The following is a 27,654-nucleotide window of genomic DNA, read 5'->3' on the forward strand; positions in this document are numbered from 1 at the left end:
AGAGGGAGCATGGCCCTGCCTATCCCTGGATTTCAGACTTCTGGCCTCCAGAACTGTGAGAGAAACAGCCTTTTGTTGTTTTAAGCCCTGAAACAGCTTTCTGATAATTTGTTAAGCTGCCCTGGAAAACCAATGCACTTATCAAGAGTAATCTTGCCTTCCTTCTTCACCTTAGATTTTTACATTGCTCGTCTCCCAGTCTTGTTGACTCCGTCTCTAATAATTCCTACTGTAATCAATAAAGAGACTCAAACACCAGAAATATTAAGAGTGAGTAACTAAGGGAAAAAGGAAGCAAGGAATACAGAGCATTTATTTGAAAAATCTCTCAGTGAAGGCTAGGAGGGTAGGAAAGAGACAGTCACTCAAAAAATATTTATTAAGCACTCACTATATTCCAGGCACTGAGCTCAGTAATAAAGAAATTAAAGAAAGTTCTCAAGAGGATGTAGCTTTAAGAACGTAAGACATCTTTTCCTCAAAACTGGAAGGTATAGAAACAACTACGCAGACAAGGCTGAAAGACTTGCCAAAGAATAAAATGAAAAGGAAATAGGAAGATGTGGAGACCTGGCCCTCCTTCCCTTGATGCAAATCATCTACCGCTTTTCTTTATCTTCGTTTTACAATATTAAAGTACCCCAAGTACTAAAACACTTTTTCTGAGATGAGACCAAAACCATGAAAATGAGTAAAGCAGATAACCTCAGCTGAAAGTCTCTGATTCCTTAGGCTAGTACTCCTTATACATCAGGCCTCTGCACATATTTATTTAGCATACTTTAAGAGCTCTTTCTCCAATACTCAGTGACTTTTTGTCCACTTAGCTAACAGTTACTTATTTCTAAAACTCAACTCAAATGCTGTAACCTCTAGGAAGCTTCCATAGTGCACGCCTACCTTCACAAAGTGAGTCAGGTATTCTTCTGACTCTTAAATATGGAGACTTCCTGGCTGTGTGTGTATATAAAATAATCAATATAATTGTCTGGCTTCTGGGAAAAAAACAATATCCTCTGCTGTAAATGCAAGAGGAAGGAACACTGCCAGGTTTCTGTGATCTCCCTCACCCTGTGTATGGCATGGGCTCCAGGAACCACATCCAGACCTGAGCTCAGACCAACAGATGAAGAAGGCAGGCCTCACTGAAGGGTAAAACACAGGCTTAGAAGAGCTCCAACCACTCTCTTTATTCAGCCACTATGGGGACTGGAGAAGCCTTAACCTGGCAGTTTATTTCTTACCCTGCATTCTTTATGAAACCTCCTCCGCAGTTTGGATTTTTTCCCCCTTAGTTTCTACCTCCGTTTTCTGTCCCAGGATCCCATCCAGGACACCACATTACACTTGGTTGTCGTGTCTCCTCAGGTTCCTCTCGGCTGTGACAGTGTCTCAGACTTGCCTTGCTTTTGAGGACCTGGACAAAAGTCCTGAGGAGTACTGGTCAGGTATACTGTAGAATGTGCCTCAGCTGGGATTTGTCTTGATTTTTTTCCCCTGCGACTGACCAGAATACGGGTGTTTGGGAGGAAGACGACAGAGACAGAGTATGATTTTCATCAAAAGGGTACATTCTATCAACATGACTGATTGTTGCTGATGGAAACTTTGGTCATCTGGCTGAGGTAGTTTGCCAAGTTTCTCCACTGTAAAGTAATCCTTTTGCCCTTCCCTTTTCATACTAGACCCTTGGGAAGGAAGTCACTGTGTAGCCTGATCCTCTAGGCTTAACAAAGTTTTAACCTCTGTATCCCCCCTGCCCGGTTTCTCTCTGTATGATGTCATATTTCACCTCCCCCAATATCCAGTCTTCTGACCTTTCATAATGTTTTAACAGTATCATGTGTTTTTGTTACTTTTATATTAAAAAATATATGAAAAAGAGCTCACATTTGGAGTATGTACTCCTCTGAGATGGAAAAGTGCCTGAAAACGTTTTAAGTTTTTCACTCCCTACAACATCCTCCCCTAAATCCTGTTCATTCCAACTGTCACCAGTATCCTCCTCTTCATTTTCACTATCATTGTCTTAGATAAGGCCTTCATTACTTCCTACCTGGACCACTGTAGTAACCATCCAACTACACCCCATCTTTCTAATCTGTCCTACATATGACTGCACCAGAGATGGATGAGAAAAGACAGGATTACATTTAACATCTAGTATGTCTCTGCCGCTGTATTACAACATGAATATACATAGACATATACATACACATGTGTATGTGTATATACACATTTAATTTCTAATTTAGTCGTAACTCTAGTCCTGTACTCTCCTTTAAAAACTTCAATATTTTCTACTGTCTACAGAATAAAGTTCAAACTCTACCTTAACCTGTCACAACCTAGTGCTGACCTAAGTCCAACATGTCTAATGAACTTATCTTTCCTTATTTCCACAAACTGTCTGACACAGGGTCTATACTACGGTTAAGCTGAATGGTTTACAATGAGGAAAGTACAAGGTATGGCACTTAGCAGATGTGTAATAAACGACAACTACCTTTCTGGTTTTTGCCTAGCTTTACATTCTGATTATTTAACATTTTTACCTGTCTAAACCCTACTCACTTTCCAAGGACCAGCTCAAATGCCATCTTACCCTAAGTTTTCCGAGGAGGAAGGCACTCTGGACCCTATGAAGTTCCAAGCTTTCTCCAGGACCTCAATCAGAGCCCTGCTAGACTATAAACCCCTTAAGGGCAGGGACACGCCTGATTCACTGTTTACATTCTTCTCAGAACTGTGGTTTCCATTTGGTAAACGTTTCCTGTTGCAGCCTCCTGCATCGCAACACACACCACCGGTTTAAGAGATAAATACCAGACTGCGTTTGGATCCTCTGTGTGATGCTGGTAGAAAAAGTTGTTTCAGGTCTCTAGGTCTTGTTTGCTTATTTGTATAATGGTAATCATACCATTCACCCTATTCAGAAGGCTACTGTGAGGAATAAAAGAAACAGCACGCAGAGAATAAAGGTAACACGTCTGTGCTGCTTCTTCCTTCCCCAGTACGCAGAGGCAGACCAACACGTCATCCCATGCTACGGCACCGTACTCTACACGTACACGTACGTTATTAGGCACTTCTCACATTAAACTTTTATTATCAGTTCACATATCTACCTGCCTCCCCTGGGGGCAGAAAATCACTTTGCTCCGTGGCCTGGCTTAGAAAGCAGATGCTCAGTGAGTGAAGAGCATGTGTATCGCATGCTCGCTGAAAAGATCACAAAATGACACACTCACCTTTTCGACTTAATGACAAACTTAGTCTACATTTTAAAAAGTCAATTTCTCAAAAAAATTTTTATTCCCATAGTGGCTTTTTCAGATAGAAAAATGATGCTAGAGAATGAAAACGTGACTGCATGAAATTAAGAACTGCATCCCTAATAGTATCTGCCCCTAATTTAAGTGTAATTGCCCTTTGGAAACATCAGGTCTAGCAGGTGCACTGCCGTGCCAGGTATCAGTCAAGTGCCTCCTGCTCTAGACCCTCTCTGGCCTGCTGGAAACACGAGGACGTCTCTCCCTTGACAGCTGGCATGACAGGAAGTGCCATCGGCAGAAAGCAGCACTGCAGCTCTCTGTGGCCCCTGGCCCCCAGCGCCCCTTCAGGCTGCTTCTCAGGGGCTCCCAGGCGCAGCCCCGCCCCCAGAGGCTTCCCACAGCTTCCCAACCCATCATGGCCCCTCAAGTGCAATTCTCGGCCACCAGGTGGGCCTCAGCTGCCAGCCTCCAAAGACGTCTGGATGCCAGATTTGTCTGTTCCTTCCTTCCTTGCTCCTCCTCAGTCTTAGGGGCAGTGGCTGTGCCCTCTACCTGCCATTGCTGCATTCTTAGAGTTCTCTTAGCCAACTCCCCATTACTCTAACCCCACATTAGTCAGTGGTTCCTTACACCAGACCTTCCCTGTTCGAATTCCTGTGTGGTTTCTGTCTCCTAGTTGGACTCTGACTGACATAACTAATATGGTTAAAATACATGCTTCATTAAAATAAAACAAATTTAACTTGGTTAAGCCAAGGATTTTTTTTAAACACAAGCCAAGTTTAGATATCCTTAGGAAAGACCTAGTTTGTGCAGTATTTTCACAAAAACAAAGCTAGGTGCAATTTACATTTTTAAAAAATTGAAAAATAAAATGGAGCATTTGTTAATTTACACAGAGAATAAACGACAGTATATTAAATTTAATAGCAAGTAAGATAGCAGAATGTGGTTAAAAATAGCATCTCTTTCCTTTTTTCCTCCCACTCTTGGGACTTTCTTGAACTAGTTTGTTTTAATGGTGGAAAATGGCTTAGAGTGAGAAGAATCAGAACGAAGAAAACTGAAGTATAACTACCTCTCAGAATCTCAGAATGTCTCAGTATGCTGGAACCAAAGAGGTCCTCTGTGCAGTGTTTTCTAAACAGTAGGCTGTAACCGGTTACGTCATGAAATCAATTTACTGGATTACAACTAGCAGTAAAAAAATGAACTAGAACAAACCAGCAAATATTAGACTGTATGTACTAAATAAAGTTAGGATGAGTGCTGTTTGGAAACTACTGTTTTAGATATATATGTGCACTTACACACATATCTGACCCCTGGGTTGCAATGTAATATGTTATTGCAGTTTGTAAAAAACAAACTTGGAAATTATTCTCCAGCATCTCATCCAATCACATATCCAATGAAAGAACCCACCCACAATATTTACGTTAGTAAACACGGCAAGATGAATCAGCCAAAGAATCTAGAATACTTCTATTCTCATTTAATGAACATTTACAAGAACAGGGATCAAGGGAAAAATATGACTGAATCATCAGTTGGCAATTTAACATATAAATAAATAAATATACCTTGCATACCACGAGTCATCTACTAGGTGATAATTCTATTACATAAACCTCTTTGCAAAAAGATCTTTCAAATAGGTAAAATTAGGATGACCCTGTATCCTGGTTTGCCAGGGACAGGCTTAGTTATTCCTGGTGTCCTGAAACATTAGAGATCAGCTTGGACGATGAATTACATGGTTTCCCTAAAGCGCTGATTCTCAAAAGTGTGGTCGCCAGAACAACAACATCAGCAATCTCTGGCAACTTGTTAGAATGCAAATCATCAGCCCCGCCCCAAACTTGGTGAGTCAGAAACTTTGGGCCGGAGTCCTGAAATCAGTGTTTTACCAAGCTCTCCAGGTGATTCTCATGTGCCCTAAAGTTTGAGAACCACTGGCCTAGATATAACCAATTAAAATGCTGGTTTCAGTGTCTCATCCTCGTTAGTCTTCCAGCTACACAACTGGTGTGACGCCATTACGTGCTTGGTATAACAGGAAACAGTGAAGTACGTTTCACCTCGGTACAGGTTAAGTTCAAAACAGGGTTATCCTGGTTTCCACTTAGTATCTTTGGCAATTCCTCAGCTTAGAACAGCTAGACTACCTGATGCCTGCCAAATACCCAAAGGACATGCTTCGTTATACACAAGTAGTTTTTATTGCAGCTATGGAGTTCTACAATTGAGTTTATGCTAACATACTCTTGTCTTATGTAAAATATATGCCTGACTTTTGACATTTTGAAGGTGAAAATAAGCTCCCTCTTCACACACAATCTCATCTGACCGTAACGGTAAGCCTATGGCATCAGTAAAGCAGGAATGATAACCTTTTTTTAAAATTTTTTTTTTTTTGGCCATGCGGCTTGCAGGATCTTAGTTCCCTGACCAGGGAATTGAACCCAGGCTGCGGCAGTGAAAGAGCTGAGTCCTAACCACTGGACCACCAGGGAATTCCCGATAACCTCATTTTAAAGATGAAGAAACTGAGGCTTAAGTGGCATGCCTCAAGTTAACACAGTAAGAGTCAGAACTGAAAGTCAGAATCAGGTTTTTTAATTCCAAGCCATATTTTTCCACTGTACTGTCCAACCTCCTGAGTTTGTTCTTCTCAGATACACATTACTACTTGCAACCAATACCTCTCCTAACTAAAAAGAAGATATCTCACTTACCACGTTATTAGCAGCAATACTAAGAGGAAGAAGGGAAATGTTCTATAAGCTAAATGACTCTGACAGAGCAGAAATTTAATGAAGGAAAGTGGTTTTAAAAAAAATGAATATACAACTTCCTCGATGTTGACTTTATCCCAAACAACAATGTTCCAGTGAATATATCAGGTATATTAACATACTTTAATCTCACCGTTTTCCTAATCCTTTCATAGGTAAAGATCCCAAATAAGAACTACAGCATCTCAGAAACAGATTTCAGTGAAGTAGTTTGAAGAGGATACTTTTTCATGATGCTGTGGGAAGGAAGAAGGTGTCTGGATGTAAATGTACAAAATAATTACTGTACAATAAGTTTATTGTACATGATCTCCAAGCAGTATGTTACGATATAAATGGGTATCAAAATTAGAGGCCGTAAGCAGAAAGATCTATTCCAAGCAGCTGCCAGATTAAACTAATAAAAAGTATGTGATAACAGTAACTAAATCAAGCTGCTAAACCCCCAAACACAGACTTGGTATCAGTCGACAAAGATAATGTTGAGACTAGCCTGTTGAATTTAAGTACGTGAAATATATACCGAGCTCAAAATTAAATATTCTTTCTAAACTCTTATTTTTAATGGAAGGTGATTTGTGACCTTCCATTGTGGTCACATGGGACCTAGGCTGAGCCAATCAGATGCTCCTGTTCAGAATTTGGAATCCTGAAGGAATACTTCAATATCAGGGACCAACAAGCGAGAATCCACGGTGGCTACAGAGGAGGTGACAGACGACTGGCAATGCATCAGCATCTGCTTCAGCAGGAGTTTGGCTGTGCCTTGCCTTCCTTGGTTTTGTCATTTTCAAGCCTGATTATATTGCCTTCCTATTAACTCTATGGAGCATCCAATCTTTACAATAAAATTTTCCCCTGCTGAAGTTAACCACAGTAGGTTTCTGCTGTTTGCTACCACAGACCAGGACTAACAGAATCAGGAACTGACTGAATTAATAATGGTTCAGCTATGCAGGTTTTTTAAAAGAATGAGACAGATTTATATGTGATGCTATGTTAAGACACCCAAGATTTACCCTGAAGTGAAAAAAATAAAGGTATAGAACAGCACAATTTGTATAATCATATTGGTGGGATTGGGACACACACACATGCAGGCTTAAAGATGTACAGAAAATTTCTAGAAGGATACACAGACCATTACTATACTATGTAAAGTGGTGGAGTATTTAAATTTTCATTTTTTACCATAAGCATTCATCATTTTTACCATAATAAAAAAATGTTTTTCAAAGAATCTATTTTAGCATCAAACACTATATAAGCAATACTTTTACTGGCCTCATCCAGTGACCTCCATAGCGATGTGGCATTTAAATAACTAGCAAAACTTCCAGTGTGACCAGAAATAGTTACATTAAATATTGGTCTGCTAAGAAAATTAGAAGCCTGCAAGTAAAATAATGTGTTGTGAAATAGAAGATTTTGATTTCTTTTTTTAACTCCTAAAAGCCACTAAAGAATAAGTAAGTAATCAGCAGTTCTTTTAACAAAACATACTCCTGGCTAAGGCTCAAAATTCACATATTCACGCTCAAGGCTCAAAATTCACATATTCACGCTCAAATCCAATACGATTTTTCCATTTCTCAGGTAAATTCTCCAAGAAAGGAAACTCTAAGCCAGAGAGGATGGGAAAAAAAAAGACCGAGAAAGAAAATAAGGTTAAATGGAGGAAAGGCCTCAATAACCTTTGTCAGAAACCTGCGTGAAGGGTTGAAATTTATCCCATTTAGAGATGGGGAATAAGGCTTCTTCTGTGGAGCGTCCACAGGATACAAAACCGACTACTGAAACTGCACCACACAACGCTCTTCACGGTACGTGGTCCCTAGATTCCTTCAGTCTTCAACCCCCAGAAACCCTGACAAAAACTCTACACGGCCACCCTCCGGATCACGTTCCTGGTATAAAGTCATCTGCCCTTCTTGGCAAAATAAAAGACTGAGGAGCTCAGCTCAATTCTCTGTTCTCCACACGTAACAAATACAAAAATAGGGGCGAAAGTACAAACTGATTCTACGGGATTATTAGGTGGAGCATTTCTCAAATAAACGAGACCATACCTGATCAAGTCACATCTGATCTATCATTTGTAAAATGTGGCCAAGAGCTATCTAGGATTACTGTGAGAAACATGTGAAAGCCATAGAAGAGTATTCAGCATATAGTAGGTGCTCAATAAATGTTGACTGAAAATCTGAATCTGTCGTGAGCCACTCACTCCAGGCACGATGAACCTTCCCCATGCTCCTTCAGTACTCTCTGTACATACACATCTCTATTACATCATCTTGTAATCTCTGTGGCAAATTGGTCTCCCCTCTAGGGTGGGGCAGTCTTGTTCATTTTTCTAACTCCGGCACAGGGAATGCTCACATAGTATCTTACATTTCTTTAAAAAGAAAAAAAACCTCGAATCCCATCCCCTACTGTTTGCATAAATACTATTTTCCAAGCCCTAATGTGTCAGTCAAACCTCTGCTTGCACAGCCTCAGGAACAGACCAACCCACCACTTAACACACTCCTTCCATTTCACAGGCACTCTTCTCTTCCCGGTCCTGCTTCTGCCTGCGAAAAGCCACATAGGGTAAGTTTAAGCCCTTTCTTATATGGCAGTCACCTAAGTATTTGAAGGTCATTATTATATTCTCCTTTAAGTTTTTTTTTTTTTTTTGGTTAAAATGTTTCAGTTATTTCAACCATTCCTAAAATGTCATGGTTGACAGAGACCCTGACTGGTCTCTGAGCACAGACTCCAATGTGCAGATATCCCTCTGAAACAAGAGCTGCCATAAGTGAATTGCAGTTGAGTCCTGATAGAATACAACCATTACCTACCTTGTTTGTACATCACACTTCTACTAACCTAGAGTCACATTTATTCCTTCGTTGGCTTTGTTACTCATCTGACTCATACTGAATCTAGTCATGTAAAACTTTTACGGGTTTAGACATATCCTGCTATTTAACCAGGTGACCATCATCTTGTATTTGTATGGTTGTTTTAAATGTAAATATAGGGCTTTCACTTCATTTTTATTAAATTCCATTTTGCTAAATTTAGCCAATCATTCTGGCTGTCAAGGTCATTTTGGATTCTGTCTGGTGTAATCCACACATCAGCTCTTTCAACCAAAGTGGACTTTATCCAAGTTGTTGCCAATACGAAATATAAAAATCCAGGACAGAATACAGCAGCATACTCCCTCCAGCTTGCCTACATGAGCAGTCCTTTATGGATACAGTCATTCAACCAGTTAAAAATCCACTTAGCTGCAAAACCAGAAGGATTTCTTCACCCCATACCAAAGGTTATCCTGAAAAACTGTAACAAATACCTTCCTCAAAGGACTGGTGAATCAACTCACCAGGCACACAACTACCACTGCTTTAACTTGTAACTAATTTCCCTATTTATTAATCTTTGTATCAAGTAAAGCTTTGAGTGTAAGTGATTTTGGACACATGTACTTTTACTTTGCCCTTTGAAATGGTTTAAACTGAAACAATACTTCGTCCAAAGAGATAAGAAGATAACCTTTGATCAACAGATTCATTTATACTGAAGACTTCTGTAGATCTACAGAACTGCCTCTTTCCAAAAGCGTTCAAAATTGAGAGAAACCATTCAAGAGGTATATCAAGGTACCAAGAGTGAGTGTAGAAGCCCACTATCAGCCTTATCACCTCCTTCCTGAAGACCCCTGAAAAAGAGCACCTCCAACCTGATATTCTTCTCCATCTCAACTGGCTCATGAGGACATCTGAGTTTGGAAAAGACTTTTTCTTTTATGCAGTCCAGAAAGAATTTCAGGATCAAAGGACTGCCATTTTGCAGGTTAACATGGGATCCTGTTTCCTTCAACTCAAGTAACTACAGTTTGAGGTCAGCAAGGTGAACAGCTTTTTCTATAGGAAAGACCTCCCCAACTAACTAAATTTTAGGATACTCAACAAGTTAGAAAAATTATCTCTAAAATATTGCTATTAATGAAGCACTTTGCAGCTTAAAGGCATCTGTGCACAATGTTTATTTCAAACTCACAAAAATCCTGTGAGGTAGGTAAGCCAGACATTACTACTAACTTTTTCTAGACGAGAAAACTGAAGTTGAAGACGTCTGAACTTCACCAAGGGACAAGCAGAGGAGCTGTAATATTCTAGTTCCAAACACCAGGAGCTTCGACAATTTTCAGGAGTGCCGTCGAAGCTAAAATACCCAGAAAGGACTTAGAATAATACAGTGTTTGCCTGCTAGATGCACAGTAGTTATTGCTAAAGGTGGACAAATGCTAAAGGGGGAGCCATCCATCAATGTTAATAACGCTGGAGGCCGCAGAGCAAGCATAAAGGCACCACTTACGCTGATTTATCAACTGTAAATAAACGAAGGGAAACAAATCACTGACACTTGAGTTTCAAAGACAGCTACAAAGTTAGGGGAAGAAACCAAAAACCAGTGCTAGGGCACTGGTGAACAACCCTATAGAGTGCACTAGCCGGTACTGTACACATTTTACAAAGAGAAAACTCAGGAATGTAAATTAATTGTCCATCTGCACAAACGAGAGTTACTGGCAGGCATCCTCTTCTCACACCGCCCTGTAAGGAGCAGGTGACACTATACATGCTGGGGAAATGGGACCACCATACTGCTTCCTGCGTGGGACAAGTGCTGCCTCTCCCAAAAGCCCATGGCAAAGGGGCATGCCTGTGACCTATGCCCTGATCCCTGCGAATGGCTGAACCAGGCTGGTGCCTAACAGTAGATAAAAATTCAAATTCTCCAATGATTAAATTCTCCTAGTAAAAGACAGCCTCTCAGATTGAATTTTTAAAAAAAGGTATCACTGGGCTATATAAAAAACAGGCTTAAAAAAAAGTGACATAGGGCTTCCCTGGTGGCACAGTGGTTAAGAATCCACCTGCCAATGCAGGGGACACAGGTTCAAGCCCTGGTCCGGGAAGATCCCACATGCCACGGAGCAACTAAGCCTGTGCGCCACAACTACTGAGCCTGTGCTCTAGAGCCTGTGAGCCACAACTACTGAGCCCGTGTGCCACAACTACTGAAGCCCACGGACCTAGAGCTGTTGCTCCACAACGAGAAGCCACCGCAACGAAGAGTAGCCCCCACTCGCCGCAACCAGAGAAAAGCTCGTGCACAGCAAAGAAGACCCACGCAGCCAAAAATAAAATAAATAATAATTTTAAAAAATACTTAAAAAATTTTTTTAGAAAAGTGACATAGTAGGGCTGAAACAAAAATTAGAGTTGACTGATAACTACTCTGGAGAGTGATTCAGATTAGCCAGTAGAGCTGAAGAGGCGTACCGCTTCCACCCACAGTTCCACTTGAAGGTGTATCTCCGGAACTCAGCACATGTGCTCAAGGAGCAGGCATGAGAATAACCCATGCAGTGCTATCTTTTAGAATGCAGCAGAATATAAAGAAAACTAAACTGATCAAGCAATAAATATCAACAAAATAGAGCAAAGTATATTAATATAGATAAAGCCCTGAAAATAATGTTGAACAAAACAGTTTCAGAGCAAGTACAGTAAAATTCCATTAATATGAAGTTGAAAAAAATACAAAAAATACTGTGCATTGTTTATAGGTACGTACATATATACATATGTAGTAATCATTTGGAAACTTTCATAGGAATAATAAACACCAAATTCAGGAGACTGGTTACCTCTAGGGACAAAGAGGTGAAGCGCATACAATGGGCTTCAACTGTATCTGTAATGTTTCCTAAACAAAACAAAACAAACAAAAAACCTCATTCCAAAAGAAAAAGGAGAGAGGATAAAATAAGTATATACTAGGCAAATATGAACAGAAAGTTAATATTTAAAATTAATATCAAATACTTGAATACTAAAAAGTATACTACCAAATACACAACATGTGAAATTATAGGGGAACTTAAATAACAAAGGAATAATTAACTTTTCAGCGAGATATAATGCCCATACACACCTTACAAATTAGCCCTCAAGTTCATTGCGGGTGGGGGGGTGGAATCAATTTGACAAAACTACAAAAAATCCCCCAAACTCACCCAACTGTCGTAATAGGAGATATTTACATCTTGCCCCCAAATTCCAAAGACTATGAGGAATACAGAAGGTGTGACACACACAACTAGCAGGACTGCTCTGATGGACACGTATGGAGCCCTGAACCCACCACACACCCAAGAATATACTTTTCCAGCACACATGCGACATACACAGACAGTGACCAAGTACCTGGCTACAAAATTGGTCTCAAATACTGAAGAATCAATATACACAGTCTATATTACTTAAGTGAAATAAAGTCAGAAACTAATAATGAAAAAATATTGTTTTTTTACAAGAAGAGAGAAAAAGAAAAAATATGTTTAAAACAAAAAACACACATTCCTAATTATCTTAAGGCTCAAAAGAGAAGCCATGAGAGGAAAACAAAGATTTCAGAGTGTCCAGCTCCCCAACACTTGTTTACAGTTTTTCTTGGATTCCTCAGCACTCTTCAAATTCTTATCAAAACCTCTCTTCTTCAGCTAGCTGGAGTAGGCTTCTGTTCTTCTTAATCAAATGGGTCCTTCCTAGAACAAAATCAGTCCTTCTACATCATTAGTGGACTTGGATGGGCATATAGACTACATTAAGCAAAGCCGATAAAAATAGATGCTTAATAAAATGAATCTTGCTAAACAATTTTGAATCTTGTTAAAACAATGTTGATAAAGCATAAACCTTCCATAGAACATCTAGTGGCAAACAAATATGGTTAAGTACAAAAAAACACCAACATAGGCTAGGAAAGCAACAATTCGAGTCAAGGATGGCAGACCCTTTAAAGTATCAGCTGGCCATAAATGAGCAAGCTAAGCAGGGAAGTGGAAAAAAAAAGAAAAAAATCACATTAGGACACATGCAGGGCGAAAGAAGTTACTTTTGTTATGAACAGCATTAGTCAAACACTATACAGCACTGGTCAAGTTTGGGTTAGTTTTTCAAATGTATATGGGGAAATTACTGAAACATTCAAAGAAGCAGAATAAAAAATGAGGATGAAATATTAACCATTTCTTGAGTCAGTGTTACACATAGTATCTCATTTATTCATTCCATTTTATAGATGAGGACCCCGCGACTTAGAGACTGAAGAGGCTGCCCAAGCTCACAGAGCTTGTGAGGAGCAGAGAACAGACTTTATTCTTGTTTTACACAGAACAGTTCTGCCCTGTTTTGAAGAGTGGAGGTGGCTTCTGTTTTAGTAAAGGGAATTGAGGGACTGTGTACTCTCACGTCAACTCAACAGACCAAGCAGTTGGTAAGCCAACACAAGAGCCGTGACATGGAATTTGTGGGAATCAAGAAACGCATATGATACAGGAGAGAGAGCATGGACTCTGGAGTCAGAAAGACCTGGGTTCAAATTCCAGCTTGGCCACTTAATGGCTGTGTGATAGGACAATAAGTCTCCCTTTCCTCACCTATAAAATGGAGCCTTCCTCACAGATATTACTGTTCAGATTCAATGAGTTATACCACTAGAAAAGGCCCTATGTGTATAAACATATTACTTGTATACTTACATTTCTCACTACTTTCCACTGTATTCTTTTTAAGAAGAGTCAGAAGAGAATGCCTTTCAAGACTCAATTAAGGAATAAGTATATGCATGCACGTACTTTTAAAAATGGATACTATAATTAAGGTAAATGAAAACAGAGTTCTCTGCACAGCTTAGTACTAAGTACAGTGCCCACTTCAAAAAGGTATACACAACACGGATATTTACTGTTTCTACCCACTGCTCCTCCTCAGCCTGCTGTGGTAGGCAGAAAAATGCCCCCCCACCACACAAAGACATACACACCCTAATCCCCCGGAACCTGTGAATACGTTACCCTAGTGACAAGAGGGACCTTGCAGATTAAGATTACAGATCTTGAGATGGGAGATTATCCTGGATTCTCCAGGTAAACCCAATCTAATTATATGAGTCTTTAAAAGCAGAAAACCTTTCCCAGCTTCAATCAGATATGGGATGACTCAAGAAGAGTCAGAAAGATGTGACATAGGACTTCCCTGGTGGTGCGGTGGTTAAGAATCCGCCTGCCAATGCAGGGGACACGGGTTCGAGCCCCGCCACAACTACTGAGCCCGCGTGTCACAAATACTGAAGCCCGTGCGCCTAGAGCCCATGCTCCACAACAAGAGAAGCCCCCGCAATGAGAAACCCGCACACCGCAATGAAGAGTATCCTAGGCTCGCAACAACTAGAGGAAGCCTGCGTGCAGCAACGATGACCCAACGCAGCCCAAAAAAAAAAAAGATGTGACATAAAAGGACTTGATCCACTGTTGCTCGCTTTGAAGATGAAGGAAGGGGGTCACGGTCCAAATCATGTGACGATGTGGGTAGATGCTGGAAGCCGGGAAGAGATGACAGCCAGCAAGAAAACGGACATCTCAGCATGGAACTCTATCCTACCAACACCCTGAATGAGCAAGGACCCTCCAGAAGGGTACCCAGCCCTGCCAAAACCTTGATGTTAGCCCAGTGCGACACACATCAGACTACTGATATGTACATGAACTTATGTAGAGCGTCAGAACTCTAAGATAATAAATTTGCATTGTTTGAGCTGCTAAGAATATGGTGGTTTGTTACGTTAGCAACATGAAACTAATACGCTCTCTCTTACTTGCATTAAAAAAAACTGTAAAAATTTTTTATGTAAGTGCCCTTAAATCCTCTCTGAAACAAGGACAAATAAATTGGCCAATGCATGTAGCCTAACCAGCAGAGGCTACCTAGCACACATTCATCGTTTTCTGAGGCACTAACTCTGTGCCAGGCACAGTCTTGCCTTCAAGAACTTCACTCAGCATCATCCATCAATATTCATTTTCTCCCTCAGATTTGACCAGAAACACAATGAACTGTCAGCTACCCCTGAAAAATGGCAACATTTTCAAGACAGAACTGGAGAAACTTGGAGTTACATCATAGCTATGAAAAGCAGAAGAGGTGGGGAGAGGGAAGAAATAGCTGGCCCCAAAGGACATAGCTCAGTTTCTTCATCTCTGAAATGGTAACCTCACACGTACCAGTTGAAGGATTAAAAGATAAAAAGCTTTTGATATTGTGTATGTGGAGAATCCCTCTTAAGAATCTACTGGGTAGACAGAGTGCCAAAAACTAACGTAATGGAGAATTCCATATAAATTCACCCTGGATATGCTTTAGGGATTACTTCAACAGAATCCCAGAAAGCAGAAAATCTGACAGTAGAAAAGAATCAATTTTAGAAAAACAAGCAAAAAGGCTCATAACTGACAAGGAGAGGAGTGCCACAGTACCACTACGAACAATGCTTTTAAAGAACAGATGTCCAGGGCTCACTGCAGACCGACCAAAACAGCATCTCCAAGGACGAGACCCAAGTCGTCTGAGTTGAGAAACACCACAGGAATGAAAGGGGGTGTCTACGGGTGTAGGACAGCAGAGGGAATCTAGCATCTCTTTGCCAGGTGTCCTTTACTTACAAGTGAAGAGTAGCAGCTAGAATGTGGAGTATTTTCAAACCAGCAAAGAAATGAGGCTGATGAAACCAAATGGGGAAGTTTCACAGAAAACGAAAAGTCAGGAAGAGGGACAAGGGCGCTACGTGGTTGCGTCTTTTGTGGCAAAGGACACAGCCTCCCAGACTGAGACGAGCAGAGAATAACAAAATGGAGCAAGCACAGCTGGGCCAGAGTGAGCGGGAAAAACAGCTAAGCTGGCAAAATCAGGATCTGCTCAAGTGAAACAGCAAAATCACTGGCTACCACAGAGGAGGAGAGCTGTCCAGATGACATGGGGGAGGGGGAGCAGTGGGGGAGATAAAGGAGAAAATTAATTTCAGGTTGGCGCAGGAACGGAGTGCGGGCCTAAAGGACAAGAGCACGAGCTAGAAGAGCGAGCGAGGGCCACGACTGGAGACAAGGAGGCAGGTTCCCCAGCAGGGAGGAAGGGGGAAAAGGAACGAGAGCAATAGGGCCACGGCCCCTGCGCTTCACTAGACAGTCTCAGGAGCAATTACAAATATTAGGGGAAGCAAGCAGGAAATAAACGGGCTAGGAGAGAAAGAGAAAGGGCAGTCAAACATCCTGAAAGACTACAAACAACATGCATAAAGCCAAAACGTCAAGGAAATTCTAGATGACGTTAAAATGTATGTTTCAGGCACATTTTAGTGCTCTCACTTAATAAAACAACTGAACACATCTAAAAACAGGCAAAAGTGAACCATATAGTTCAGGGATGTGTAAGTGATACAACTGTGAAGAAAAGCTAGGGAGGGATTAATACAGAATTCAGGCTAGTGGAAGCCTGGCGGAGAGGTACACGATGAGGCTCTGTATTTCTCTGGAATGAGTGTCTGATTCAATACTACTCTTTAAAGTGTGTAAACATATAACATGCACATGTTTTTATATGCATGATATATTTCATAATTAAAAAATAACTTTAATGGAATTTTTCTACCTCCCAATTTCCCAGTTTGTCTTCCTACTGTTTGTTTTCCAAAGTAATCTAACAAACTTGCTCATATAATTTTATAAAATGATTAGTGTTTCTGGCCTCAGGTTTTGTAACAAGAAGCTGCACCTCAGGTCTAGTGAATCAAAATTGCTGGGGGTTGGGCCACTGAATCCTTCAAAAAAAAAAAAAAAGAAAAAAAAAAAAGAAAGAAACCAACACCCTAGGTGACTCACAAGAATCTAAAGAAACTCAAGTTAGAGTCTCCCACAGGAAGAGGTCTTCCTTCTGTTACAGCCCTAAAGCTCTGGAGAATCAAAAGCCATTCCTTCCCCAAGTTCTCTGGGATTTTGCTCCTGCCCTCTCTCTAGCGTTTTCAAACTTTCAACCTCAAGTCTCCCCTATCCCAACACACACACACATCAGCCAACTTGATCCTGCAGCCGACTCTAAGCTCACTCTTTCCTTCTTTCACACTCAAAAGTTTTCTAAAATGGCCCACAGTATGGCTCCGTTTTTAACTTCCCAATATCACTCTCTCTTTTAAAACCATCATTGATTGAGCTGCAAACATGTACTTCCAATTACCTACTAGACATTTCCCCTTTGCTCACCCGGCAAATCCTTAATTACGCATTCTAATTTCAGCTCAAATATCACCTCCCAGGTACAGCCCTGCAGCACCTCCCCCAAGCGCCCATCCACTCATCTACTGAACATTTCTGATACTGAATGCCTACCCTTACTTTTAAGACAAAGCCAAAAACTTTCCAAACAAACAAAAAAATTAAGATGCACGTAGTAAAGGTGGTCAAAAGGTACAAACTTCTAGGTATAAGATAAACAAGGCCTGTGGATGTAACGTGTGGCATGATGAGTAGAGTTAACAACAGTGTATTGAAGGCCAAAAGTTAAGAGAGTATATCTTAAAGGTCTCATCAGAAGGAAAAAAACCTTCCGAACTATGTGTGGTGATGGATGTTAACTAAACTTACTGTGGTAATCATTTTGCAATACATACGTTTATCAAATCATTAGGCTGTGTACCTGAAACTAATACAATGCTATATGTCAATTATATCTCAAATTAGAAAATGCATTCAGATGATATGATAATGTGTGACCAGGCTGGTCCTGTTTACTTACTTATATAGCACTTGTCCCTGAAAGAGTTTAAGCAAAAGCAAAAACAAGCCAACCAAACAAAACGGTGGAGGTGGGGAGAGAAGGAAGAAGAGTGGAGGCAACCGGCACCAGGCAACAGGGAGGGGTGGGGTTTGTTATCATCTTAAAAGAATGAATGAATAGGAGTTGCTCAGGTGAAAAAGTTCTGACCTAACCTGTCTTTTCACTTCGGCTGGGAGTGGGGCTTTGGGGAGTGCAGCACAGTAAGAAAGGGTATTTCAGACAGAACACAACCAGGTTTGTGCTTCTGTGTGCCTAGCTGAAAGGCAGGAAAGAGGAGGGAGGGTTAGTGATGAGATTAAAATGGAAGGCAGATGCCAGAATTTTAGAAGCAACAATTATAGGTTTACTACAAATTTTCTCTCCCTCTATACTTGATAATTATCTGCTTATAATATTAGTCCAGGCTTGTTAAAAGCTCATTTCCACTTTATATCTAGGTTTAAATGACACATTTTCCTAAACAATTTTTCAGGAACAAGACATTACCAATGAAAAATTTTAAAGCTATATTTTAACTACATTTGGCCATGCTATAAGAAAACGAACATTTCAACAGTATCATGATCATGTAAAACATTTTAAAAGTCTCTTCTGTGAAAGAGGGAACTCTGGAAAGGAAAATGTGTGCGGTACTTCCACATCTGTCCTCATTTTAGTTCTCTACTGAGAGAAGGGAAGGCTAATAATGATTGCTTCACAGGCTAGGGAAAGGGAGAATCAAGAAAAACAGTGATTTCCTTCTTTCTAAAATGCATATTTTTCACACTAGGACTTTTTAAAAAATCAGGATGGATTTCCCACTACTGATTACTGATCATTTCTTTGCATGTGGGGAGGGCCACATTAAGTGGACCTTACAACTACGGGTATACTTTGAATTAAGAAAACATAGTAAAGGATTTTAGCCAAAGTTAATGATAGTAGTAAGGAAGTGGCAGAATTGGACTAAAAAATTCTTCTGTCAAGTTATTAATGTATATTAGTAGGAACATTATGGCCTGTTTGGCTGTTCTTTCATCAATTCAATTAAATGTATGGAGCCTACCATCCATCTTCTACAGGCTCTTCCTGGAATACAAAACCATACAAAACAACTTTTCCGCCCTCAAGAGGTATATAATCAATTATAAATGCCTACACAAGTGTCTACAGAACAGTCAGGAATTAATATCAGAAGAACGACACAAAGTGGGATACATCCAGATAAGGAGTGGTGGTCACTTCCAGCCAGGATACCAGGAAAGCCTGACACATCAAAAGAACTTAATAAACATTGACTCTGACAGATTACAGAAGACTCAAGTGAGACTTTGAGGAATGAAAGAATTCCGACAGAGAGGCATTCCAAGCAGAGAGGGTGGCAGAGACCAGGAAAAAGCACAGGGCCTCACTGGCAGGAGCAAAGTGGAGACTCGCGAATACTGGGAAAGAAGGCTAGAGAAGTTAAACACGGGCTAAAATATGGAGTTCCCTGAAGGTCAAACTAAAGAACGTGAACACAGGAACAGCCTCCGAACAGCTGTGTTTGGGGAAGGTTAGTCTGACAGTCAACTATACCAGCTGAGCTGGAGCGGGGTGAAAGTAAATGCTGTGGATAGTCCAGGGTCAAGTGCTCAGGGCCGGAAATAGGTGGTAAGGTAGCAATAGCAAGAATGTCGTCCCTTTGAACCGCCAGGGGACTGTTTTTGCATGAGGGCAAATTGCAAAAGAAGGGAGCACCGCCTTGTGAATATTTGTAGCCCCACTACTCCCAGTACAATACTTTACTCACAGCAGATGCTTGGTAAGTAAGCTGGACGAAGGCAACCTGTGAAGGCTAATTTGAAGCGTCACTACTGCTTCATGTCCATAATCACTCTTCTCTCTACTTCTCAAACCCACTCATATAGCAGTTAACGTGAACTCCCTCTTCCAACCTCAGTGTTACAGCCTCAATCAAAATTTGCCAGTAGGCTTTAGAACCCCACTTCCTTCAAGTATGCCACAGCCTTTAAAAAAGTATATAGACGCGCTATGAACATGTGCAAAACATGGCTTTATCCAGGATTTTACGCAGAAAACTATCCCGTTTCCACACGCACACCAAAAAGCCTTGCTGAAAGACTATGTTTACAGCAGAAAGTTTTTCTTTTAGGCAATCAACATGCTTCTTGTGCTACTTATTCAATCTGCCATATCACTAGTGCAACCACAAGCTGCTGCTTACATTTCCTAAGTTGTGCAAAGGGTCCAAAGTTGTGCAAGAGTCATCACTGAAATCAGACTCCGGTATATTAATAGTTATAACACCTGAACAAGTCTTAGTTTTATCATCAGATTCAAAGTAATGCCAAAAAATCACAGATATTAAAACTATTTTCAACGAGTTTGACTACTTTATCTGCGAAATACAATGGGATGTTATCTTCAGTGCAAATAACTGTATTTCTTTCTGCTTCGAATGGACATCAGGTCACCTGATAACTGGCAGTTGTGAGCCTGGATGTGATGTATCGAAAAAAACAAAGTGTCCCCAACACACACACGCCAGCGCACATCAAGAGCACTGAACGGCCTTGCATTACTACTATCAAAGAACCCCAAGTTTACACGTGGCAGAAGTCGACAGAACTCTTTCATGCTTTAATGACCTCGAAAGGGATTCCCCAGGCGTCAAGTAACGGGGTGTGACTTACTCTGACTTGGGAGTTCAGAGTGATAAAACTACATGCCTATATTACTACTATTATTATTTTTTAGAGGTTTCTGTCCGTCCTCAGCTGGCTGTCCCACGCCAGCGAGCGCGCTGCCCGGGCCTCGGAAGGTGCGTGTGGGTCAGGAAGCCCAAGGCCCTCCTCCCATCACCGTCTGCTCTCCTCGGCCCCGCTTTCCTCTCTCGGGGGCGGCGAAGAGGCCCAAGGCGAGGGGCCCGGGGCAGGGCGTGCGATCCTCAGAGCCAGGCCCTGACGGCCCCGGGCTGGGCCGGCCCTCCTCTCATACACTCCCCAGATCGCGCGTCGAAACGGCGGCCGCGGCCCCCAGCTGCAGGGCCGGGGCCGGGGCCGGGGCGGCGGGCCGGGCCGGCCAGGCCAGGCCGCGGCCGCTCGCAGTGCCCACGTCACCAGCTCCAGCACTGCGGAAATGGAGCGGCGCGGCCGGCGGGGAGGCGCCGGGCTCCCGCGCCGCGGCCAGACGCCGTTTGCCCCCCAGCCCTGGCCCGGAGGCCGCCGACTCCCACCCGCCGCGCTCCGGGGCTCACCTGTGTCGCCGATGATAATGTACTTGAAGAGATAGGCGTACGCCATGGCCACGGCCGCTCGGTGCCAGGGCACACGGCTCCTCCTCCTGTTTCTGCTCCTCCTCCTTCTCCGCGCCCCTCACCCCGGCGCCGCTCGGCCTCGAAACGCCAGGCCCCGCCCGCCGCAGCCGCCGCCGTCGTCGTCAGCCGCCGGGAGTGAGGGGCCGAGAGGAAGCGGGACAAACCGACACCCTGTGAGCCAACGGAGACAGCGCCCAGCGGAGCCCAGCTGAACAATAACAGCCGCCGCGGTGCCTCCGCCCCGCCTCCGCGCCGACCCGGAAGTGCTGCGGCCGCCGGCGCCGCCGCCGGGGGAAGGGGGAGGAGCCCCGCACGCCGGCAGCGCCCCGCCGGCCGGAGCCCCGCCCAGCCAGAGCCCCGCCCCTCCCCGCCCCGCCTCGCCGGAGACCCGCCCGGCGCCGCGTCGGCCGCTGTAGTCCGCCCGGTCGGCCCAGAGCCGGGCGAGGCCGGGGGGGCGGGCGCCGGCGGCCGGGAGACCCTGGGGCAGGGGCGGGGCCTTGCGGCTCCGTCCCCGCGACGCGAGTGGGGCTGCGTCCTTCCGCCCTGCGGTGGGGACGCCGGACACGTGGTGGGAAGGCGGAGGTCGCGTTCGGCGCAGGGCCTGCCCTGGGCTCGTGACAAGGTGTTCGAAAATGATGGAGCCTCTCGGGGCGGGGTTGGAGGGCGAGGCTATATCTGTGGTGCGGGACGGGGCTTTGACAGGGAAAAAGGAAGTGTTTGTAAATTCGAAACCCTAAGTTAGGGAATATGCGGTAAACCATGATATGCACCTGAGGTGGAATACTATGCGGTCTTAAAAAAAAAAGCCAGACTTAACGTTATGCAAAAACAAGGCACAGGACTCAGTGTATAAATATACATTTATGTTATATATACTAATTATATATACAACTATCGTATATATAGTAAGTGATACATAAATTACATTTGTATGTTTATAAGCTATATTTTATTGTTATATAAATATAAATAACTTTTTTATTTTACCGTTGTGTAGAAAAATGACAGGAATATACTTAAAGACCCATAGTACGTAGCCAGTCTGAAAGGACACAACTGGGACCAGGGGAAGGAAGGGATGGGATTGGAGGGAAGATCTACTTTTCACTGAATTTTTCAAGGGCAGTTTGAAATTTTTGCAGTGTTCATGAATAACCTATTGAAAAATACACTTAAAGGAAAAAAAGTAACTTTTTTGTTTATTCAACTAACACTTTAGGTACATACTATATTTCGTGCACTGCTAGGCCCTGGAACTAGAGGCAGACACTGTTCTAAAGGAGCACACAGATTTTGGAAGAGGAGACGCAAGACAGAGTTAAAAGTGTCAGGATAGGTTATCTAGAGAAGATGATGTCTGACCCAGAAATATGAAGGAAGAGTTTGTCAAAAGGACAAAAGGTGGGGGAAGGGAACTGAAGTTTGGGTGCAAGAAGCAATGTGCAAAGGTCCTGGATCTGTTTAGGGGATTTAAAGTTGCATAAGGAAGCTCATTTGCTAACCCATAGCCTCTAATGTTGGCAGTGGAAGGAGAGCCATTGCTAGGGCAGAAGTGACTGGGGTTTAGTGGCTCTGGTTCCTGTTTGTTGCCTGATATTTTCCTCTCCCTTTTAGGATCTGTCATTCTACTGAAACCTTCATGCTGGGCTGGCAGTAGTTAGTTGCTGCATGGTTTGAATGGCCTTTCCAAACGTCAACTCACAGGTTTCTGTTTGTTTGTTTGTTTTTACTGTTTGGAGGGGATTTTCAGAGATAGCACACAAAAATTTGATGTGAAAAATTACCTGGAATTGCATAATCTAGTTCACCCATCTTTAGTTTGGGGGAGGAGAAGTCCCTTCTTAGGCCTGCCATGTTCCAAAGGCCATTTTGTCCCTGCTATCTGAGTGCCTTCACTCAAGTCTTTCCTGGTGATAGACATGTAGAAAGTTCCCTCCTTCCAGGAGAAACTCAATTTCTTACTGCTCTCAGCGGTATGCCCTTTACACATAGCCTGAACAGGACAACTCTATGGGGATGTTCCACGAAAGCCTAGCATCCTTACGATCAGAAGCATTCCCATACTGTTAGAGGAGAGCTGTGGGAGAAGTCACTGGTGCCAGGTCATGCACGAGCTTGTTGCCATGTCAGGATGCATGCGGCACTTTACCCAGTGGACACGGAAACTGGGAAGAGAAAAGTCGGAATTGAATGTAAAAAATTATAGAAAAGGATATGTATAGAGCTTTAGAGGCAATGCAGTGTAAAGAGAACTTAGGAAACCTGCTTCTGATCTTGGTCTTACCACAAACTGGTTGGATGATTGTTGCAAATCTTTTGGCCTCCTAGAGCTTTGACACACTCATTGATAAAGCGACGGAGTTAAGTGTTAACCTGAAAGGTCTATTCCAAGTCTGAAGTCCTTTAATTTTGTCTTTCCACCTCCAGAGCTAAAGCACCTGTAAAGTAGGTGGTAATCTTTCTCTCATGAAAATGTCAGGGCCACAGGAGTCAAGTGTATATGATTCTTGCACAGAACTGAGAGGTGTTAGTTATTGGTGCGCAGGAATTATAACAATCCGTGGCTTTGAAGAGAGCAAGGACTAGATGTTCAAGTCCCTCGCTGAGCCTCGGTTTCCTTGTCTGGAAAATGTATACAATAACAGCCTCACAAAGTCAATTTAGCATCAAATGAGATAATATATGTGAAGATATTTTGTAAATTATGAAAAACATATACTTAATATGTGAAACCCTTAGTGCTGCATAATTTTTAAAAATTACCTCGAGGGGGAATTCCCTGGTGGCACAGTGGTTGAGAGTGTGCCTGCCGATTCAGGGGACGTGGGTTCGTGCCCCGGTTCGGGAGGATCCTGCGTGCTGCGGAGCGGCTGGGCCCGTGAGCCATGGCCGCTGAGCCTGCGTGTCCGGAGCCTGTGCTCTGCGACGGGACAGGCCGCAGCGGTGAGAGGCCCGGGTACTGCAAAAAAAAAAAAAAAAAAAAATTACCTCGAGGGAGTTAAGGCCTAATCACTATACAAATTCCTGTTTTAAAGTCAGCTCCTTTCCTGTCCCTATTTTATGTCTCGACGTTTATTTTCTTCTATGTGTAATTCATAATATTTTGTTATATTTTCTCTAAGCCTATATGCTGTCTTAAATTCTCTTTGAAACAGGGTGTAAATAAAACCCACACAAACTTCATTTTAAACACTTTACTTAGCCCCCAAAATCCAAAGACATTTTTTCAAGAAAAACTCCTTAGGCAAAAATGACAGAATAAAACTCTCTTCCCTTAAATCATAGGATACTTCATGGGATTTTCCATTCTGTTCGATTTTCAGCTATTTCACTCCCTTGGGGATGAATTCTGATAACCTCATCTCTCAGTCTTACATCATATGTGGTCTGAAGGTCATAACTGAAATTTAAGGATTGTTTAAGGCTGCATTCTCCAAGGTCTGCTTATTCAAGTTTTCCATGACATTTTAAAGTAGAGTATTATATTAGACTTTTGAATTTACTCTTCCCAACCAAACTTTTCATGTGTTTAAATTTTCTCTGGTTTTGATCGCTCTCAGACTGTGGGAAGAGAGGTAGTGGGGGAATGGGATGGGAGAAGAGTGGCTCGGAATGCTGTAATCCATAGGTTCTTACTTTGGTTCCCATGGTTTCCTTAGCCAGCTCTCGAATGCACTCTGGGAGCCCTGTGATCCTCCAGAAATGATATGCACGATGTTGTATGGATTTGCATATATGTAATTTTATGGGAGAGATCCTCGCACGAGTCCATGACCCAGAAATAATTAAGAACCACTGTGAAATGCTTGTGTTAAGCCATTTCTAAACACCATGACAGAATTAATTTTCCTGCATATACTAATAAGCTCAGTACCAGTTCTGGAGGAAGAAAGAACTCTGTTCAACTCCTGAATTTACCCCCTGTCAGTTGAGTGATCTTGGATAAATTACTAAACTCTCTAAGCCTTAGAGTCCTCAAGAGATGACACAAGTGTCTAGCAAAGTGTCAAGCTCTCAGGAGACACTAAGTAAACACTGAAGTCATTTCCCCCTTTCCTTCACCCTCTCCCTGTGTTCCACCTCCAACCTGTCACTAAGAACTGTAGGATTTAAATGAGCCCAACAAAGACCCTCCCATAAAGGAGATTAGAGTCTCTCTCATGCTAAGTCATGGGTAGTCATTGTAATACATAATGAAATAATTATACAAGTCACCATAATGCAGAATCAGTGGGAGCCCTGAGCTTCTTTTCCTGCAACTAGATGGTCCCATCTGGGGCGATGGGAGACAGTGACACCCGAAGTGTGTTGCTTGTGTCCACTCTACTCTGTAACATTCAGCTTAATTGTCACTTGCCACTCACTGATAGGGTTTTGATATGTCTGCAAGCAATTGATTTACTATGGTCTCTGTGCAGTCAAACCTCTCTAATGATAACCTGTATATGTAGCTGCTCCCCAGCAGAAGCGGAAGGAGAGCCATCTAAGCTGAGCCTTTAAGGGCCTTATCTTTCATAGTTATTGCTTTACTAGTCATTCCAGATGTTTCAGCAGCCCTCTCCACTGTACTTTGTTCACCTTATCCACCTCATCTGCCATTTATATTCTTGTTGGGTAAAACACTTAGTATTCCCTTTCTTACTTTTCTACTCATGACCGATTTCTGACCACTTGTCAAAGCCAGAAATGACTGGTTTCTCTCTTCCATTCCATTCTTTTTTCTTTTTTTAAACATCTTTGTTGGAGTATAATTGCTTTATACTTCCATTCCATTCTGCTTATCCTTCAGAAGTTTACTTGAAGGGTCAAAATGGAATGATTGCAAATTCACATCCTGAGTCAATGTGTGTGTAGGTGAGTGAAGAAACTTTCTTTTATATATAGGTTAGTTTTGTTATCAATGGACTTACCATTCATAATAGAAGGGGCCTACATAAGTGCACAAATGAGAGAAACAGTGAATATTGGAATAATAATAAGCTCATTTTATAAAATCGTGGATTAAAAAATATAACTACAGGGCTTCCCTGGTGGCGCAGTGGGTGAGGGTCTGCCTGCCGATGCAGGGGACACGGGTTCGTACCCCGGTCTGGCAGGATGCCACGTGCCGCGGAGCGGCTGGGCCCGTGAGCCATGGCCGCTGAGCCTGCGCGTCCGGAGCCTGTGCTCCGCAACGGGAGAGGCCACAACAGTGAGAGGCCCCAACAGTGAGAGGCCCGCGTACCGCAAAAAAAAATAATAATAAATAAAAAAAAATAAAAAATATAACTACATAAAATATTTTGAATTAATGATTAATAACAAATTTAAAAGTGAGTTAAAAACCAAAATAGTGTTCTTAAACTACCTACTTTTCTCAATCCTTAACAGTTGCCTAGTGCTTTCCACAGAGAGAGTGGTCTGGGGAATGGCCCAATATTGGATTCCAGGAGGCCTGAATTACAGCCTGTCTTGCCACCAACAAGCTGACCTTGAGAATTTTTGTCATATACTCAATAGAGATGATAATTCCAGTTGCTAATAGAATCACTGAGAGGTAGATATGAGAGCACTCTGAAAAGTACATTATTACTAGGAGAGAGTGTATATACCAAATTGCAGGTGAATCATTTTCTTGAATGTATCTAGGTATATTAGAAGACTGACCCCTATAGAACTGTGTAACATCGGTAATACTTTACTATCTGCATTGTTGGGTTTTTGTCAGCAAAGACTAGACCATGCAATTACTTCACACCCTCTGGTTTGAACACATATTCATCCATTTATCCTGAATGTGTTCTATGTCTTGTGTTCATTGGTAGGTGTCCTTATTTTGGAAAAGTCGGGACCAGAATGAGAATGAGGATACCTGAGGAGTATACCTCATATTTTGCTGAAGAGAGAACCATTTACTACTACCATGAGTGTTTCAATTTATTTTAATCTTTACCCGTAAAGGTCTTTAAATTTTGATAAAGGGAAATCCATTTTCTCTCCATTTTTAAGGACATGATAAGCTAGCTCTGTCCCAGTGGGAGGTGTGGACACTGAAAACCTTCTGTCACTGATGTCTTTTGTGTGAGATGGGTGCCAGGAATTATGAGATCACATTTCAATCTTCTTCCAGCTCCCCTCCCTCCTATATAATCCTTATCTCTGCTTCTAACAGGCTCATTATCAGAATTTTCAACATACGGAGTGAGAGAGAAGAAAATGACTATCAAAGAATCACATTTTCACTTCTAATATGGAGAAAATAGGGGTCTATTTTTCCAAACTTTTTTATTTTAAAAAAGTTAATAAAAAAATAAATCTGTTCTTCAGACATTGAGGTTACATCCAAAGGCTCCCATTTAAAAATCTGCAAGGCTGGGCTTCCCTGGTGGCACAGTGGTTGAGAGTCCGCCTGCCGATGCAGGGGACACGGGTTCGTGCCCCGGTCTGGGAGGATCCCACATGCCGTGGAGCGGCTGGGCCCGTGAGCCGTGGCTGCTGAGCCTGCACGTCCGGAGCCTGTGCTCCGCAACGGGAGAGGCCACAACAGAGAGAGGCCCGCGTACCGCAAAAAAAAA

At 42.4% G+C, this 27,654-nt stretch overlaps 1 protein-coding gene across 1 annotated transcript in view; it reads right to left on the minus strand.

Moving 5' to 3' along the window:
- The window catches only part of RAB2A (RAB2A, member RAS oncogene family), a 75,551-nt gene extending 54,360 nt beyond the window's left edge, over positions 1-21,191 (minus strand). The window contains exon 1 of the mRNA XM_082601754.1: positions 21,041-21,191. Within this exon, the coding sequence (XP_082457880.1) occupies positions 21,041-21,086 (46 nt within the window). The 5' untranslated portion in view covers positions 21,087-21,191. The remainder of the gene's footprint in view (positions 1-21,040) is intronic.
- Between the last annotated feature and the right edge of the window lie 6,463 nt (positions 21,192-27,654).

The sequence above is a fragment of the Mesoplodon mirus genome (genome assembly GCF_964341445.2).
Source record: "Mesoplodon mirus genome assembly, chromosome: 16".
Classification (NCBI taxonomy): Eukaryota; Metazoa; Chordata; class Mammalia; order Artiodactyla; family Ziphiidae; genus Mesoplodon; species Mesoplodon mirus.